Source organism: Sabethes cyaneus, chromosome 2 (assembly GCF_943734655.1).
Source record: "Sabethes cyaneus chromosome 2, idSabCyanKW18_F2, whole genome shotgun sequence".
NCBI classification, from domain to species: Eukaryota; Metazoa; Arthropoda; class Insecta; order Diptera; family Culicidae; genus Sabethes; species Sabethes cyaneus.
This window is the reverse complement of record NC_071354.1, coordinates 138,925,709-138,941,309: the sequence shown is the minus strand read 5'-3', so window position 1 is coordinate 138,941,309 and position 15,601 is coordinate 138,925,709. Positions and strand designations below refer to the sequence as shown.

Below are 15,601 nucleotides of genomic sequence, written 5' to 3'. Positions count from 1 at the left end.
CTTGTATAGGCAATAGTGTGGTAGTTGACGAGGTGATGAACTAATTTGTATACCTCGGGTCGTTGATGACGTCGGATAACAACTGCAGCAGACAAATACGCAGACGTATTCTTGCCATGGACCGAGCTTGCTAGCGGAACATTATTATGGAGGACCACCAGGATAACTATGTAGTTTGGGGCGAATAAATAACCGGTTGAAAGCTCCATTAAAAAGTAAATAAATCTATACCTATACAAGTGGATTTCTGTCTGTCTGTCCGTATGTCCGCTATAGAATCAAAAACTACTGAACCGATCGGCGTGAAAATTTCCATGTAGGGATTCTTGGGGCCAGGGAAGGTTCTTATAATGGTTAGAGACCCCTCCCCCACTAAGAGGGGGGGGGGGGCTCCCATACAGATCTATATCTATAAAAATGAATTTCTGTCTGTCTGCCCGTATGTTCATTATAGAATCGAAAACTACTGAACCGATCGGCGTGAAAATTTACATGCAGGGGTGTTTGGGGCTTATGATGGTTAGAAACCTCTCCCCCACTAAGAGGGCGCGGGGGGCTCCCATACGAATGAAATACATTTTTGCTCATAACTCTAGAACTAATCAAGCAAATGGAACCAAATTTGGCATGTGGGTGTTTTAGGAGACAAATTTTAATCGACCTAAACACGCTTGACCACCGACGCAATTAGGCGATATTTGTGGCTAAACTAATCAATGGTGAAATTGATTCTCCAAAACTGTTGTCCTTGCTGAATTTCCGGGTATCACAACGACTATTACGGTCGACGGGCCTGCTACAAACTCCATTTCATCGAACGGCACATGGATATAACGAACCAATCACGGAATGCATCCGGACTTTTTCAAAGGTGGAGGAACTATTTGATTTCGACGAACCATCGCACTTTTTTTGCACAGTAATTGAAGAGATGTAATTTTTTATAAGATTTTATTAATTAAGACCATTTTTATGCCAGATGAAATACTCCAATAAATGTAAAACTAATAACAAGGTATAAAATGATCAAAAACGAACAATCGCAAAATGTGGTTCAAATCCGTGAAGGTCGTTTATACAAATCTCAGACACTTCGTGTGGAATTACCAAATAACTTAGCCTTTAAAACAGGAAAATAGGATGGCCATGGGGAAACAGCAACAGCAAATAACTCACACCAAATACACAATTACACAAGTCGTAATTTTGTAAAAGATTTGTAAAACACGGTGGGTGGTGCTGTACGCCCATCGCGATATCTCAGCTGTCCATTAACCAATAACGTTGATTTTTGGTAGTTTACTAGGTTATACCACATGCTAACAATGCACCGCGTTATAGAAATTTTGACTGTATGTATACCACCATCACTTCAAGGATTTACCAGAGAAGACTGTAGAATCGAAGTTGTTCACCAAGCAGCTTTCGCGTATATGTTGTAAGAAGTGCTAAAAAGGGTTGGGTGGACTCGTAAGCAGAGGCACTTACGCACATTCCACGGACAGATAAGAATCCCTTCCAACATAAACATCCGGTTGCCTGATCAGCGATTTCACTGTATAAACTAAATTTGCTTGATGGGGAAGGGCGTGTTAAACTCCTATCGGGCCTTTAGGGAACGGGAGCATCTCCCTGGTGATTCAAGCAGATCACACACGTCCGTCCTCCAGCTCTCCATTCGTTTAACACCCCTGATCTCTTGAACATCATATGAATACTGATACTTAATTAAATTGGTAACAGCGGCAGCATAAATACGCAATACGCCGTATACGCAACATAGCAAGCGCTACGTGAATACCCCTAGTATATATGGAGTATATATGCGCAAAAATAGAACAATCTCACCAGCAATTCTTCGAGTGAAAAATATAATTGCGTCATTTGAGTTTCCATCAGTGCATCTAATATCCAATAATTAATTTAATTTTTCCTTTGCTATCTATGTGCATTATTTAAACTTGTTACGGCTAAAGTCTTAATTGTTTAGTAGGAAGTGCTTGATGAGCTAAACCGAAACAAACAATTAAAATAACATATTATACTTACCTGCTACCGGCCGTGCGGCTCAGCTATCTTCAACTGGGAACCACGCGGCATCGTACCTTCTAGCTTAGCCAGTGCTGTTAATATTCATCAGCATAACGTTCAAACTTCTGGATTATCAGTCTACTTTGCATTGAAAATCTGCTTGCTTTGATCAAACGTACATAATAACTATATACAGCAAGCATGAACTTCATGCACGAGAATATAGAATATCAGTGCCCTGTGATATTGCAACAAACTGATATTCACGTTTGAGCAGTGAAAATCAATAAAAAAAATTTATGTTGTTATTTAGCATTTATTGCGTTCAGCTGTTGGACATAAGATTTTTCTTTTCATTTACTGCATTTAAAATTGTTTTTTTCCTGAAGTGAATATCACCTTCTGGGTTTGAAAATCACTTCTTGCTGTTCTATTTTCACGATATATTGAACTTGTATACTATGATGAAAATCACTGTGCAGTTGTACATACGAAACTCAGAGGCATAAAAAACAATGTATGCTAAGAAAAAAGATTTTCTGTTTTGTTTGAAATTCGGTGATAATTAAAGGCCCTGAGCTTAGCTACCCAATAGAGTATTACCGGGTATGGTCGCGTGGAGGCGCTAGGTAGGAGCTTGGGCTTGGGATGCTGGATGAGTTCAGCTATGGTGTGTCTCCGTCGACGTTCCGCTATAAACAAATAAGGGGCCATCCATATATCACGTGGACAGCTTAGTGGGGGTTGATGAGGGGGGTATAAAAATGTCTACGCTTGTCCACGGAAGGGGGAGAGGGTATGGAAAATGTCCTCGTGAACATGTTTTTTTTGCGTGCAGAAAATAGAAATTAAAAAGAGAAATATTGAACTAACGGGTGACCAAAATTTTGGAATTTTTTCGATGCTAATATACTCAACAACAAACGAGCTCAGAGAGAAATGAGAGTATGTATGTGTTCGCTCTCTGTCTCTTCCTCTCTCTCTCGCTCTCTCTCTCTCTCTCCTCTTTTTGACAATGCAAGTCGGACCCGATTATCCGGGTGATCCGGATGAATCGTCAAGCTTAACTTTGCTTAGCTTAGAGTATTGAGTGCCTGCTGAAGGATTAAAATTAATTTGTTATTTATAATCAGCATATGCCATGAACACAAGTCATTTGTTTCGCATTAACTATTTTATATATTAACCTCATTCATCATATACTCATATAAATTTCTCATGCTTAATCGCAAGTTATCCCAAACTAACTAACCAACGAGGCATAAAAAATAGGAAATGTGAATGGTGACAAACGACCACTTCGCCAATGCCCTATGCTATGACGTCAATTGTGTTGGTTTACCACCAGTTCAGGGAAAATGTCCGCCCGTAATCTTTCTCTTTTCGAGCTTACCTACAGAACTGTTAGTACATATATAAGTGCCAGGTGTAGTGGAAAAGCGCCCACACGCTGAAGTACATATTTTCTCGCCCCTCATAAGCAGTAAGCATACGGCAATAGTGAGTCTATCTATGGATACTGAACGAATAAAATATACTGCTTGCCGAACTGAAAAATCGATATCGGTATTTTCTATTGCCCAACTTTCAGACTTGATTGAAAACAACTTCCAATAATGAAATACTTTTTGATGTTGCGGGCCGTCAATAGAATGCAAGATTAATGCATGATGAACCTATAGTATATTGTTTTGTAAAAGCCGTTTATCTTATAAGTGTTTGTTTATCTCCAAATGTAAACATTCACCACACGACAGGTGGCGCTTTAATTTCCATAGCAGATTATTATGTTGCTTCGTTCAAGTGAGCTTTTAACTACCACTCCCTTGCCTGGGACTGATATCAATATCGGCAAGTGCCTATATTGTTCATAACAAGCATATCATGCATTTGTTGAAATACGTAAATGTGTGGCACTGTTACGGAAAAGATACGGTCCATATCTTCAGCGGGAAATATTGTTGCGATAATCCTATCGAGTGAACAAAATCATGGTGAGAACGAGTGTTGCGATTTAGTTGACACTTGGAAAACGACTGTGAAGCATCGTTGTTTTATTTTATTTTCAAAGTATTAAAATATTTTAATCAGTTTTAAAGAAGAAACGGTAATTTGATGGAAATCTAGGGCTCAAAAGTTAGTTTCATTTGATGTGAAAACATTTGTTTTCTTATATTATGGTAACTTTAGACTAATGTAAGAATTACTTCAGTCTAGATGTATCAAAGAAGTGGTGTTTCAAAATATGAATATATAAATCCAAGAAAAATTGTTAACTTCAAAGTAAGGAAAAAAACGACGGAACTTGTAAGAACCGAAAGTGTCTAAAACAATAAATTTCGGTAATCCGTCGTGAAAAGGCACATAAAAAACCACGCCTAAAATATCTGCATATGAAAAGGGTATTTGAAATTCCGTAATGCTCTTTTAAATTTTCATCTTTCGTACAAAAATAAAAATGCTTCATGATTGTTCAGACCGATATTGTCCGTTCAATGCCGTGAAGTAAAAAAAAACATGGAAACGATGATGTACAGTTAGACCATGAAATAATGTAAAACCAAGAATTGCTTATCTTCGAAATAAGTCGAAAGTCGATTCGAAACGGCCGGCACAGATATTTCGAGAGTTTGAATTTACATCATTCTGGAAGTTGATGCATTTCCAAGGTTCGGGTCGTCTCGTCAATTCGTGTGACCTTTAAAATATTCTACAAAATTACTCAGTACATTAAAATACACATTTCGCTAAAGACTGCGTATTGCTAAAATCCATATGAATTGAGTCTTAAGCAAAGTTATAAATTATATAAAAAAAAACCTCTAATAATATCAGGGCTTTATTCGGTCTGCAACGAAAACCCCACTTCTACAGTGACAACTGTAGTTTCAGCGCCGCGCTGCCTTAATATCTTAAAGTGGGACGCGTTCCAATAACTAGATTTATTATGAATATTTTTTATCAATTCCCATACCCGAAAACTTTGAACTAACGTTTTCTAGCCGTGCAAAAAATTATCAAATTATAAGCCCTTCAGTCTCATTAAAACTGAAATACAACCAACCCCTGGGCCCTGTGGCCCCAAAGAGCGAAATAGCAATTTTATACTGTAGGTATTTATTTCCTAACTGAAAGTGCCTGCAATGCGTAAAAGAATGGCGCAATTAGATGTTAGAAGTTACTTGAACTTTTGTTGATCATTGTATAAAAACTATAATAAAAATTTATTTTTAATTTTTCTATTTGACAGCTAAAACTTGACATTAGATGTAGAGCTACTTTATTGTAACTTATAACTGATCTGCCTTACATAGCCATACTTATCGATTTGGTAAACCGATAAAAAATACTTCACTCATCTTATTTTCTAGCAAATTTCGCAAATTTGATATTTGATACAATGAGCACAATGTATGGTCAAACACATAAGAAAAAATTGAAGAGTACATTTTTTCATATCAACATTTCTTTGCTAGCACAGGACATTTTGTGATTTAAACTACCTGTCCTAATTAAATCAAATTATCCACGCCCCCTCAGTCACACCATTCGGCAGTCCTATTTACCAAGCGTTGTTTCCCGTTTGTCTCCGTAGACACCAATCGCCATGCTGTGGGGGATCCTTTTGCTATTGATTGCGCATGACCGGGTTGGGTGGGATGCTGTTGTTGCGCAAGGTCCATTGCAAGTCGCACTAACACCAATAGATGACTGGAAATCGTCATCTCAGTCATCGCAGGCCATGGCATCTCCCGGTAAAACCGAAGATATGGTTGGAAAAAGCGTAGTTGTGAACTGGAAGCTGACCTGCCAACAACTCTGCAGGTAAGTTACATCCTTCGAGGCGACAAACAGAGCTCCGGATATGTAGAGCAGGACTATATGTTACCAATAGCTACTTTACATACTCTGCTGGAATTTGGAACAAGGCTAAACAGTGGCAGCAGTGGTTAACTGTTTGTGACAAATTGAACCACGATAAAAGTGTTTGATCTAAATTAGAAAAGTTAGATTGTGTGCACTGACCATGGCATTTTAGCACGTGTGATAATGACGTACAAAAGTGATTAATGATCCTTCTAAGTTATGTCATGGTTAGTTAGTTGGATATTAAGGTTTAGCATTGCATATTAGTTGCTCACGCTTGTGAAAAAGTCTGGAAGAATTTTCAATGCTGGTGAAATTGGCGTACATCTTTTGTAATAAACATTCGAATGCTTAAAAATAACTAATATGTATTCCTTCTATTTGACTTGTTACACTACAAATTGATCCGAGGCCAACAGGGATGAGTGTCATATACCAATCGATAAGTTTCGACGAACTGAGCAATGTTTTTAATGGTGTCATAATGTAGTAGACAACTATTGAATTCCTTCTTATTCGTTTTGTTTAAAAGCTTTAAGGGGACATAAACGACTAATAATTTTGAAAAAATCTTTTTTTTTTATTTTAGATTTTGATTCTACAGTCTTTTTCGCTTATTTTGATAGTAATTTTTATAAAGTTTTTGTCCTTCCGGTGTTCGGCCACTGAAGGGGGGGGGGGGGCGAAAAAAAACAAAGTGAATTTTTTAATCGAGCAAAAAAAACATGGATTTTAAGAATTTTTATTTAAAGTTTAAACTGAAAACCGAATCTATTCTTGCTTATAATATATACGTTATTATTTTCTATGCAAAAAATACGAAAAATGACAAAAACGAAGGAAAATTTTTTTGAACGATTTTCGGAAATTCCATTGTTCGAATTTCCATTTCTGTTTCGTGCTAGAAGCGTTATTTCAACTCGGAGACTCATTTTTCGGGTTTTTCAGACTGCTGTAGAGCCCACAGACAATTGATTTTATGAAAAGAAATTTGACTCATATCCTACAAATTATTTTTTTGCCCCCCGATTTTACAAGCCAATTTCCAAAGGGGGGGGATGACAAAAACTTTAAATATGATTTGCAATGGCCTAACAAATATATTAAAATTTGAGACCACTTTTGTTTTCGGCCCATAAAACTTGTTCAGAATGTTTTAATTTTGAGTGCTATACATTTTTTTTGTTAGATTATAGTAACTTTAACAGCTTAGGTCATTCGTGACTTCTGTGGGGATGGGATTTGAACCCGTGTCCTCGGCGTGAGAGGCGTGAATGCTAACCACTACGCCGGTACTGACCCCTAGTGTTATACATCATTGGAAAGGTATTTCTATTGTCTATACAGAAACATTTGCAAAAAATTAGATTTTAGAAAAATGAAGAAGTTATGGTCATTTTCGTGAAGGTCCTGAAAATTTGTGAAAAAAATGGTTGCTGCAGGTTGAGAAATTTTTCGTTTTTACAATATTAATGAAAATAAAATCCATTTTATTTGTACAAATGGTATTTTTCAAACATCAACCTTTAAATTTAGACCAATTTCTTTCGACAATAATGGGCAAGACAAGACAATAGCAACCGGTACGGACGCCAATGTTTGTTTGACCGTCAACCCAGTATAAAGCATTGAAATGCACAAAACTTATTGCAAATAAAATATAACAAAAAAGATATCCAGTGCAGGTTACAGCAAACACCCGGACGATATCACAATAGATATACAGTCTTGGTCGCAGTGATGAGTCCGCACATTAAAAGGCGGTTTAGGGTAGCTAAATCCAAACAAAATTAATTTCATAATGAAAGTATTATTGTGTTTGTTTCCAACAAAAAAACAACAAAGAGATTTTTCATATAAGGTACCCCGCGGCAAGTGGGAATGGAGGGTAAGTGGGAACGGAACTCATAACTCGCTTCAACCTGATTTTCTTTAACTGAACCTTTCTAGAAATGAAAATTACAAGTCTAAAGCATACATTAAAATTATAGTTTAATTATAATTAGCTTTCAAAACACCAAAATTGAACTTTTAATTTCGGTGTTATTATCAATTTGCGTTGTAAGTTGGACGTACCTTTCTAAAAATGATGTTTTGGTCCCAGGTGTTCGTAAAAGTACATGTTTTTCCGGCAGTAGACATAACAAGTGTATTTAATCAGGGTGGCAATTGGATACGAAAAACCAAATTCCCCGATTTTTCCAGGTTTTTCCCGGTGTTTAATAAAATTCTAGGTTTCATATTGCGATATAATTTTAGCTGAAAATGTGTTTCGATCATTGATATTTGAATTGTTTATCAATCTACGAGGTATTGAGAAAAATTTCCCCACCTACTGTATTTCCCTAGACGAATTCTTCAATCACTTTCTCTAATTCTGCCGACCAGAAAATTACACTCCTCCCGTGAGTTCCCCATCTGTTCTTTTTCCCGCGCAAGTTTATTCGCAAACTCAGGCGCAAGCGGAGTTTTAGTGCCCATTGCGGCTAGCTCTTGAACCCGCCGTGGTGCTTTTCCTGCCAGTCACGTGGAAATGTTTAATTTTCGTCCTTCGAGCCATAAGCCATGCACAAAAGCAGTTTAATTGAGCTAATTTTTAATTTCGCTTTACCACTAGTGGCTGTTCTACTTTCTGACCAATGCGGCTTATTTCACTTTGCATGGATTGATCGGGACTTACTCTTCCGGGTCCAAGATAGAGCCAAAAACTTGTAACATGGAAGGTAGGGTCGCTACACCCGCATTTCGGTTACAACTTGTTACAACAGTATGGCTAGTTTATGTACTGCCGTGAGTCAGTAGAATTTCTCCAACATTTTTCTCGAAAACCGAATTTCGCTGCGGTGCCACTGGCATTTACTTCGATGTTCTGCAAATAGTGTCACATGCCGCAAAATTTCCGTCTTGAAACTTCAATGTCATTCGATTCGACTTGACTAACGTCAAACGAAACGCGCAAAGTGAGTGCAAACTAAATTTGTTATATCACTTCACTTGCCTCGCAGAATAAGGCCCTTTGCAAAACACTGAGCTAATTATCGATAACCCAATCTATCGCTTGTGTGCCGTACTTCTTAAAAAATTCCCTGATTATTCCAGGTTTTCCAGGTTTTTCCAGGTAATTGCCACCCTGTATTTACAAGTTACACTCGATGGCTAGTTGTATAATTTGACAAACAACATTAAATATACGAGTCGAAATAACGGTCGCGTTTCAGAGCACCCGAGGCAATTGGGACCTATCGAAAATAAAGTGTTTCCGCACAAATCTTCCAATCTCAATACATTTTTTATATATACTACAAAACATTTTCAGATCAGTTACATGATATTTCTCACTCTGACGATACATAACCAATGTAATGTGAATCTGGATAGGCGAAGTCTAGCTAATCTGCAGCTGGAAGAGGAAAAATAAAGCGTTACAGTTGATATAGAGTAACTATTTGTTATGATAGTTTCCCTATTAGCCTTGTCGCATTATGCATGATAAAACAAAGAGATTATAATCGTAATTAAAAATTTTTAAAGAATGGTTAATCATAAATTATGTCTCGCAAGAATTGGATACAGCTACATGTTCAATTACATTGCGTTACAATCCTGCATTAATGCGTAATTGCTCACGAATTGTATTTTATATTCATTATAAAGTCACCCGTCGTGCTTAAATATCAATCTCATTTTGTTACTGCATATTTGGATGAACCATTAATAGAAATATTGGTTGCCTTTTTCAAGAATTTAACGTTGCTGTATCATCAGCATACACAATTTTATGTTATTTTGTGCTTTTTAATCAAATTTGAAAATATGTCCCACTTGCTCCGATAAATGAGCGAAATGTGGGACCTATCGCCATGATTTTGAAAATTCTCCTTAAAATCATTGCATGTAAATCGATAGTTCTTTTTATGTAATTGAACCTTCGAGGTGATACCGCTGAAGAGTTTGTGCGGCAAGAATTTTAAAATAGTCACAGCTATAGATTACACAATCGAAAAAACCCTAACTATGCAATTTTTAGGTCCTACTTGCCTCGGGGTACCTTATACGTTACTATGTTCCATGCAAAAACTTTCGAAATGAAACACAAATTCGAAATAATTCGGAAATTCCATTGTTCGAATTTCCATTTCTGTTTCGCATTAGAAGTGTTAAAACTCCGTACACTAATTTTTCGAGTTCTTTAGGATGTAGATGCTACAGTCAATTGGCTTTAAAAAAATTGACTTATTTCGAAATTATTATTTTGCCCTCCGATTTTTCAAGTCAATTTCAAATTTCAAAGGGAGTGTGACAAAAACTTTAAAAATGATTTGTAATGGCCTTCGAAAAGTGGACCTATAAGGTATTTTCAGTTCAATTACATAATATTTATATCAGTAAAGCTTTAAAATAAAACCGAAAAGTACTAAACCAAGAGGCCCCAAAAAAGCAGCCCATTAGCACAGCTTATGAGGGAACAAACCGTTTGGTCACATTTTGGTTACACCTAAACGATGTTAATTGAATTTGGAAAGGCAAATTTGATAAAATTAAGCAAATGTGCAACTGGAGTTGAAACAATAAAGTGTAGTGGTTATTATGGCGTAACTATCTCTTATGAGTAGCTCTACCGAAATGGGCATGGTAGAACAAACATATCATAATCGCATTTTCGAGCTATTAAACAATGCTTACCCCTAAATTACGTCTCGCACGAATTGGATAAACGACATATTCAACTACATTTCATTACAATAATGCTTCACAGCGTAATTGCTGACGATCTGTATTTTATATAAATTATAAAGTCGCCCGTTGTGTCAGATGACTTTGTTACGTGATTTTTGAATGAACCATTCGTACAAATATTGTTTTTAATTGCTTCTTGCAATGCTTTAACATTTCTGTATATTAACTTACACAATTTTCTGTTATTTTATGCTTTTTAATCAAATTTGAATATTCCCACTTGCCCCATTTACCGGGGCCATAATTTTGAGGCCCTCCCAGTTGGCCTCGAGGTAAGACGCTGGTCTAATAAGCCAGTCGTCGTATGTTCGAATCTCGGCTGGTAGAGGCTGTTAGAATCAATAGGATCGTAGCACTGACTCCGCACTGTCCTGTATTCTAACAGCTGGTTGCGAAGTCTGTCGTATAAAAACAGAAGGTTAAATTTCGATAACGGAATTAGCACCCAGGCTTTGCTTATAATTTTGAAAATTCTCCTCCAGATTCATTTCATGTAAATTGATAGGCTTTTTTCGTGATTAATCCTTCGAAGTGATCATACCACTGAAGAGTATCTGTGCTGAAAGAATTTTGAAATAATCATAGGTATAGATAGCACAGTGGAATAAACCCGAGCTATGCATTTTTTCGGTCCCACTTGCCCCGGGGTACCTTACTAATTTTGTAATGATCCGACCACGGGAAGTTGCCGAAAAACTATCGAACACATAAGCATTCTAGTGCGGCGTGGAGCAACCTCAACGGAATAAAACGTCGCTCCTGTAAAACCACGATTTTCAAACTTTATGTTCCTTTTTCTCAGAAACTACACAACGTATCGGAACAAATTTTTTTTTGTAGAATTTTTTTAGTAGAAGCTTGGCAAAGACTTTCATAACTTTTGAGGTTTGTAAACTAAACACAGCTTGAGAAAAAATAAAAAAAAAGGAAAATAGATGACTGAAAAAATTAAAATTTGTCTTCTTTTTACTTCGCATTTGGGGCACAGAGCGAATAGTCTCGTGTCTCCAGTGTGCGAAGAATATATTAGTTCTGGTTGTCGTTGTGCTCGTTCTACGCAAGATGAGTGGTCGTAAGACAAAACGAAGGGAGAGGGAACGGCTGAACAGAAAACGAAAGCACTTGATCGTTGTGAGAAGCAGATTGCTCTGCCTCTGTATGCATAAGATGAGCAAAATGAAGCCTGGGTGTTTTCTCAACAGCAGTGCACACTTGAAGTTCGAAATTGGAACTTCATCAGGTTGGCTGCTGTACGTACCAACGAACCTGTTCTTTTTGAATATTATCTGTGTAATGTCTTCGAGATGTAGCCTTGGTTGGGTTTTATAAATTGTGTATTACGAAGCTAGTATCGCTGGTTCGAAAAATAAAGATGATTCTATGTCCAAGACAGCGACATCTTTCTTGGCTTCTTTAATCATGATCTTAAAATCCTGGAATATTATAGGAATATTACATACGTCGCTTTCAATCTCATTTTCCAACATTTCATGTTTTTCCATATGGGAAAGTTGGAAAGTTATGCTTTTATGGGCAGTTTACGTCTGCACACTTATTTTAATTCAAATTTTGATAATGCAGGAGTAAATATTGTTGGGGAAGAATAAATGCTTAATGCGAGAAATGTAGATTCAGGCAAACTGAAAATTCTTGATATTAGGCCAAAAATATAGACTTAGCGAAGGTGACAGTCGAACTCACAGCTCCCAATCTCTGAGTTCGACTCTCATCTTCGCTAAGTCTATATTTTTGGCCTAATATCAAGAATTTTCAGTTTACCTGAATCTACATTTCTCGCATTGAGCATTTATTCTTCCCCAACAGAAAAAGTAAAGCCGACTGCTACACGTCGTTAGAAAAAAAAGAAAAAAGGGGTAAATATTTCAAATTTATCAGGAATTCCTATTGGTCGCTTCAGGATTTTCTATTGGTCGCTTCCATCTAGAAATTCCAATTGTTAAAGCCCATCGATTCAAGAATAAACGCGGCAATGCACGGATTTACACCAAACTGACGCATGTTTTCAGGAATCTGATCCAGATCTTACAGTATTGGTTTCATTAAAACAACGTTGAAGCCTGAATAATCATTAAATGTTTTTTTAATTGGGTACTCCACTTTAACTAAATATAGAGCCGAAGATTCATAATAACTGTATTACTTAATAATATTAAGTTAATATTAAATTAATATAAATTGGACTATAATAATTTCTGTTGAATTGATTAATTTATAATAGTTATTTATAGTTCATATCATTTTATTTTAAAACAATTTAAAACCCAATCAAACGAACTTTTCTTAAGCCTCATTTTCCCAATATTATAAAGGGACGTGATAATTTCAAGAAATAGCTGGTGTTCATGAATCCATAATATTTTTCTGTTAATTTTTTCAGATCCGGATACGGCGGGCCAGCCTGCGGGCTAACCTGCTTAGAGCGGGTGAATGCCAGCAAAGATTCTATTATTAATCTAACCAGAGAAGTTGAGTACAAAGTTTGCCCAACGCTTTGTGGACAAGATCTTGGTAAGCATCGGTTTGATTAAGATCATAATTATAAATTGCATTTAGAAAATAAGCAGGTCTATTGCTAGTTTGTCAATTAGGGTAAAGAACCGGTTTTAAGCAGTCTAAGCGGGTCACTGATTGTTTTACCTTATTACAAGCGATGGGTTGACTAAGTGGGGGATATCAGCATACCAATCTTTTTGCTATCTTTAGTTCAAGCTGTTACCATTGGAAGACACTATTGTTGAGCTAAACTTTTGATTTTCCGCTTTAAAAGTTGGAGCGGTGGAACTAATTTTGATCAGACCGAACATATTTTTACCCTCAAGGTGCTCTTTTAAGCAATCCTGAAATCTGAATTTTTTTACGTCCCCGTAAAAAATCCCTCGAACTTTTCCCCCTTTGCTTGGCTGAGGTGCTACAGTTAAAAAAGCAAAATAAATTCACTGAGTGTAGGACAAGTCTGATGGAGACATACGCTCATGGCTGGTAAGGTCTCATTCGAACATTCAGCATTGCGTACTTAGTTTCCATTGGGCTTGGTTACCCGATCTCCATTAAGGTTGATCGTATTCTAGCTGGGATCACGAGGAGGTAGAGATAGGAAATGCTGAATAAGAGGGTGAAGAACACTGTGGGGTCTATTTTATACCTCCAGACACGTGAGGTACCAATCGTTATGCATCATCCAACCGGATCTAGTCAAGTTTCTCCGGATAGGCTCACATAAAATAAGGGTTATCTTATTGCTGTACATTCTCAATTAAATTGAAATTTAGCTTTCACGCTTTACGTATTCATTTTATTCTTCCTTTGTTTGCAGGAATAAAAAAGTGTGCCTGTGAGCCGGAAACCCGTCCAAATGCTGACCACGATCGCAACAAAGTTTGCAGCATGTTCTGCGCGGTTGCCAAAATCCAGCTGAACGGTTGCAGCCGATGCGGCGGTGATCAGCTTTCCGATCCAGCCACCGATTCCAGTGTCCAAACAACAACGCCGAATTGGGATGAACTTTGTACGGTTTGGTGTAAAATGGGTGAAGGCGGGACATTATGCAATTGTGATCTACCACCTTTTATTTAGTAATGTGTTTTAGATGTTGAGTTTTATTTATTTTTAATTTTATTATTTTAATAAACATAGATACTGACTTTAAAACTGTTTTATTTATTTTTTCTTTCATTTTAAAAGAGAAGTCAAAATAAGTAAAAATCAAAACATATCGAAGGAAAGTGCAAAAGCAATTCCTTCTGCTTTCAGTTTTTGTTAAACAGTATTAAATAAAATAAAGTCAAGGGGCTTCCAAACAGATGTCACTTCTGAGGAATATCTATCGTAGGTCTGTATAGAGTAAACAGATTTCCTCATAAAATTGACTTGATTTAGATAGGATTGATTATAAGTAACGTGCAGATAAACTATTCGTTGATTACAAATTACCTTCCAATTTTCGCTCGGAAATGGAAAGAAATGAACTCCAATCTGATAGAGTTAACTCTATCAAATGTCAATTTTTTTAGTATAAATTCTATGACGAAAATTTTTCTTAGTTTTTCCTAAAATGCCGAAGATAGAACTATAATTTACATAATCAAAACAACTGGTTATATTGTGAATATAGGAACATTCCTGGAAAGAAAGTACTAGTAACATCAACCGCAAAATACAAAATCTAATTATTAGGCGATTCAGATTTACATCGATTGAAAACCTGCTGTACGCGACAATAAATAATATTAAAGATAATAAATATATTCGAATAAAATCAGCAAACATCAATATTAATAGCAGCATACCATATTGACTTTGAATTATAGATGCTGGGTACCTAAATGTCAATACGCATACCGAGAGCCAAAATTCGATTGTTCTCATCAGACATCAACACTAACGTAAACGATTAAGTACTAACCATTGGTGTTTATGTAAGTTCTACATCTTGGGACAAGTAGATTGTAAACAATAACTACAATTTGTTACGTAGCAACCAAAATGTGTACATTAGCAAATACAACGCTCAAAATGCAATGACATTGAGACAATAAATTGAATATTGCATCAACACATATTCTATTATACAGAAAAATAAATATTAAAATGCATGTTTTATCTATGTCAGAAAAAGCGTATTATTAATCTAAAGAAACACCGTTAAGTCAGTTAGGTTAAATCAGTATCCAAAATTTGGTACATTAAATGATATCTTTGTTAAAGAGGCTCTCCTATATAATAGGGCATTGGATGGTATTTTCGGCATGCTTCCAATTATTGGGCCTACTCTGTTTTCGTGTTATCTGTACAGGAAGAACCAATTCTTCACCATGAATACGCAGCCATAGTAGTGTATATTAGTAAGAATTAGTGATGATTTAACTCCCTAGATACGGAGAACATAGGGTAGGTCCAAAAATAGAAGCAGGCTGAAAAATTAGTGCCGCAACCTAGCTATAATGCC

General features: G+C 36.5%; 1 protein-coding gene across 1 annotated transcript; it reads left to right on the top strand.

Annotated features, from left to right (window-relative positions):
• Positions 1 to 1,146: 1,146 nt before the first annotated feature.
• Positions 1,147 to 14,229, top strand: LOC128736062 (uncharacterized). The gene is made up of 4 exons (XM_053830545.1): positions 1,147 to 1,200; positions 5,627 to 5,856; positions 13,034 to 13,164; positions 13,970 to 14,229. Exons 1-4 carry the CDS (start codon positions 1,147 to 1,149, stop codon positions 14,227 to 14,229), a joined length of 675 nt encoding a protein of 224 aa, XP_053686520.1.
• The last annotated feature ends 1,372 nt before the right edge of the window (positions 14,230 to 15,601 follow it).

Coding starts and splice junctions, on each gene's coding strand:
- LOC128736062 (XM_053830545.1), top strand. CDS start 1,147: ATGGGGAAACAGCAACAGCAAATAACTCACACCAAATACACAATTACA. Junction 5,857..13,033: donor ACCTGCCAACAACTCTGCAG/GTAAGTTACATC, acceptor TAATTTTTTCAG/ATCCGGATACGGCGGGCCAG. Junction 13,165..13,969: donor GCTTTGTGGACAAGATCTTG/GTAAGCATCGGT, acceptor CTTTGTTTGCAG/GAATAAAAAAGTGTGCCTGT.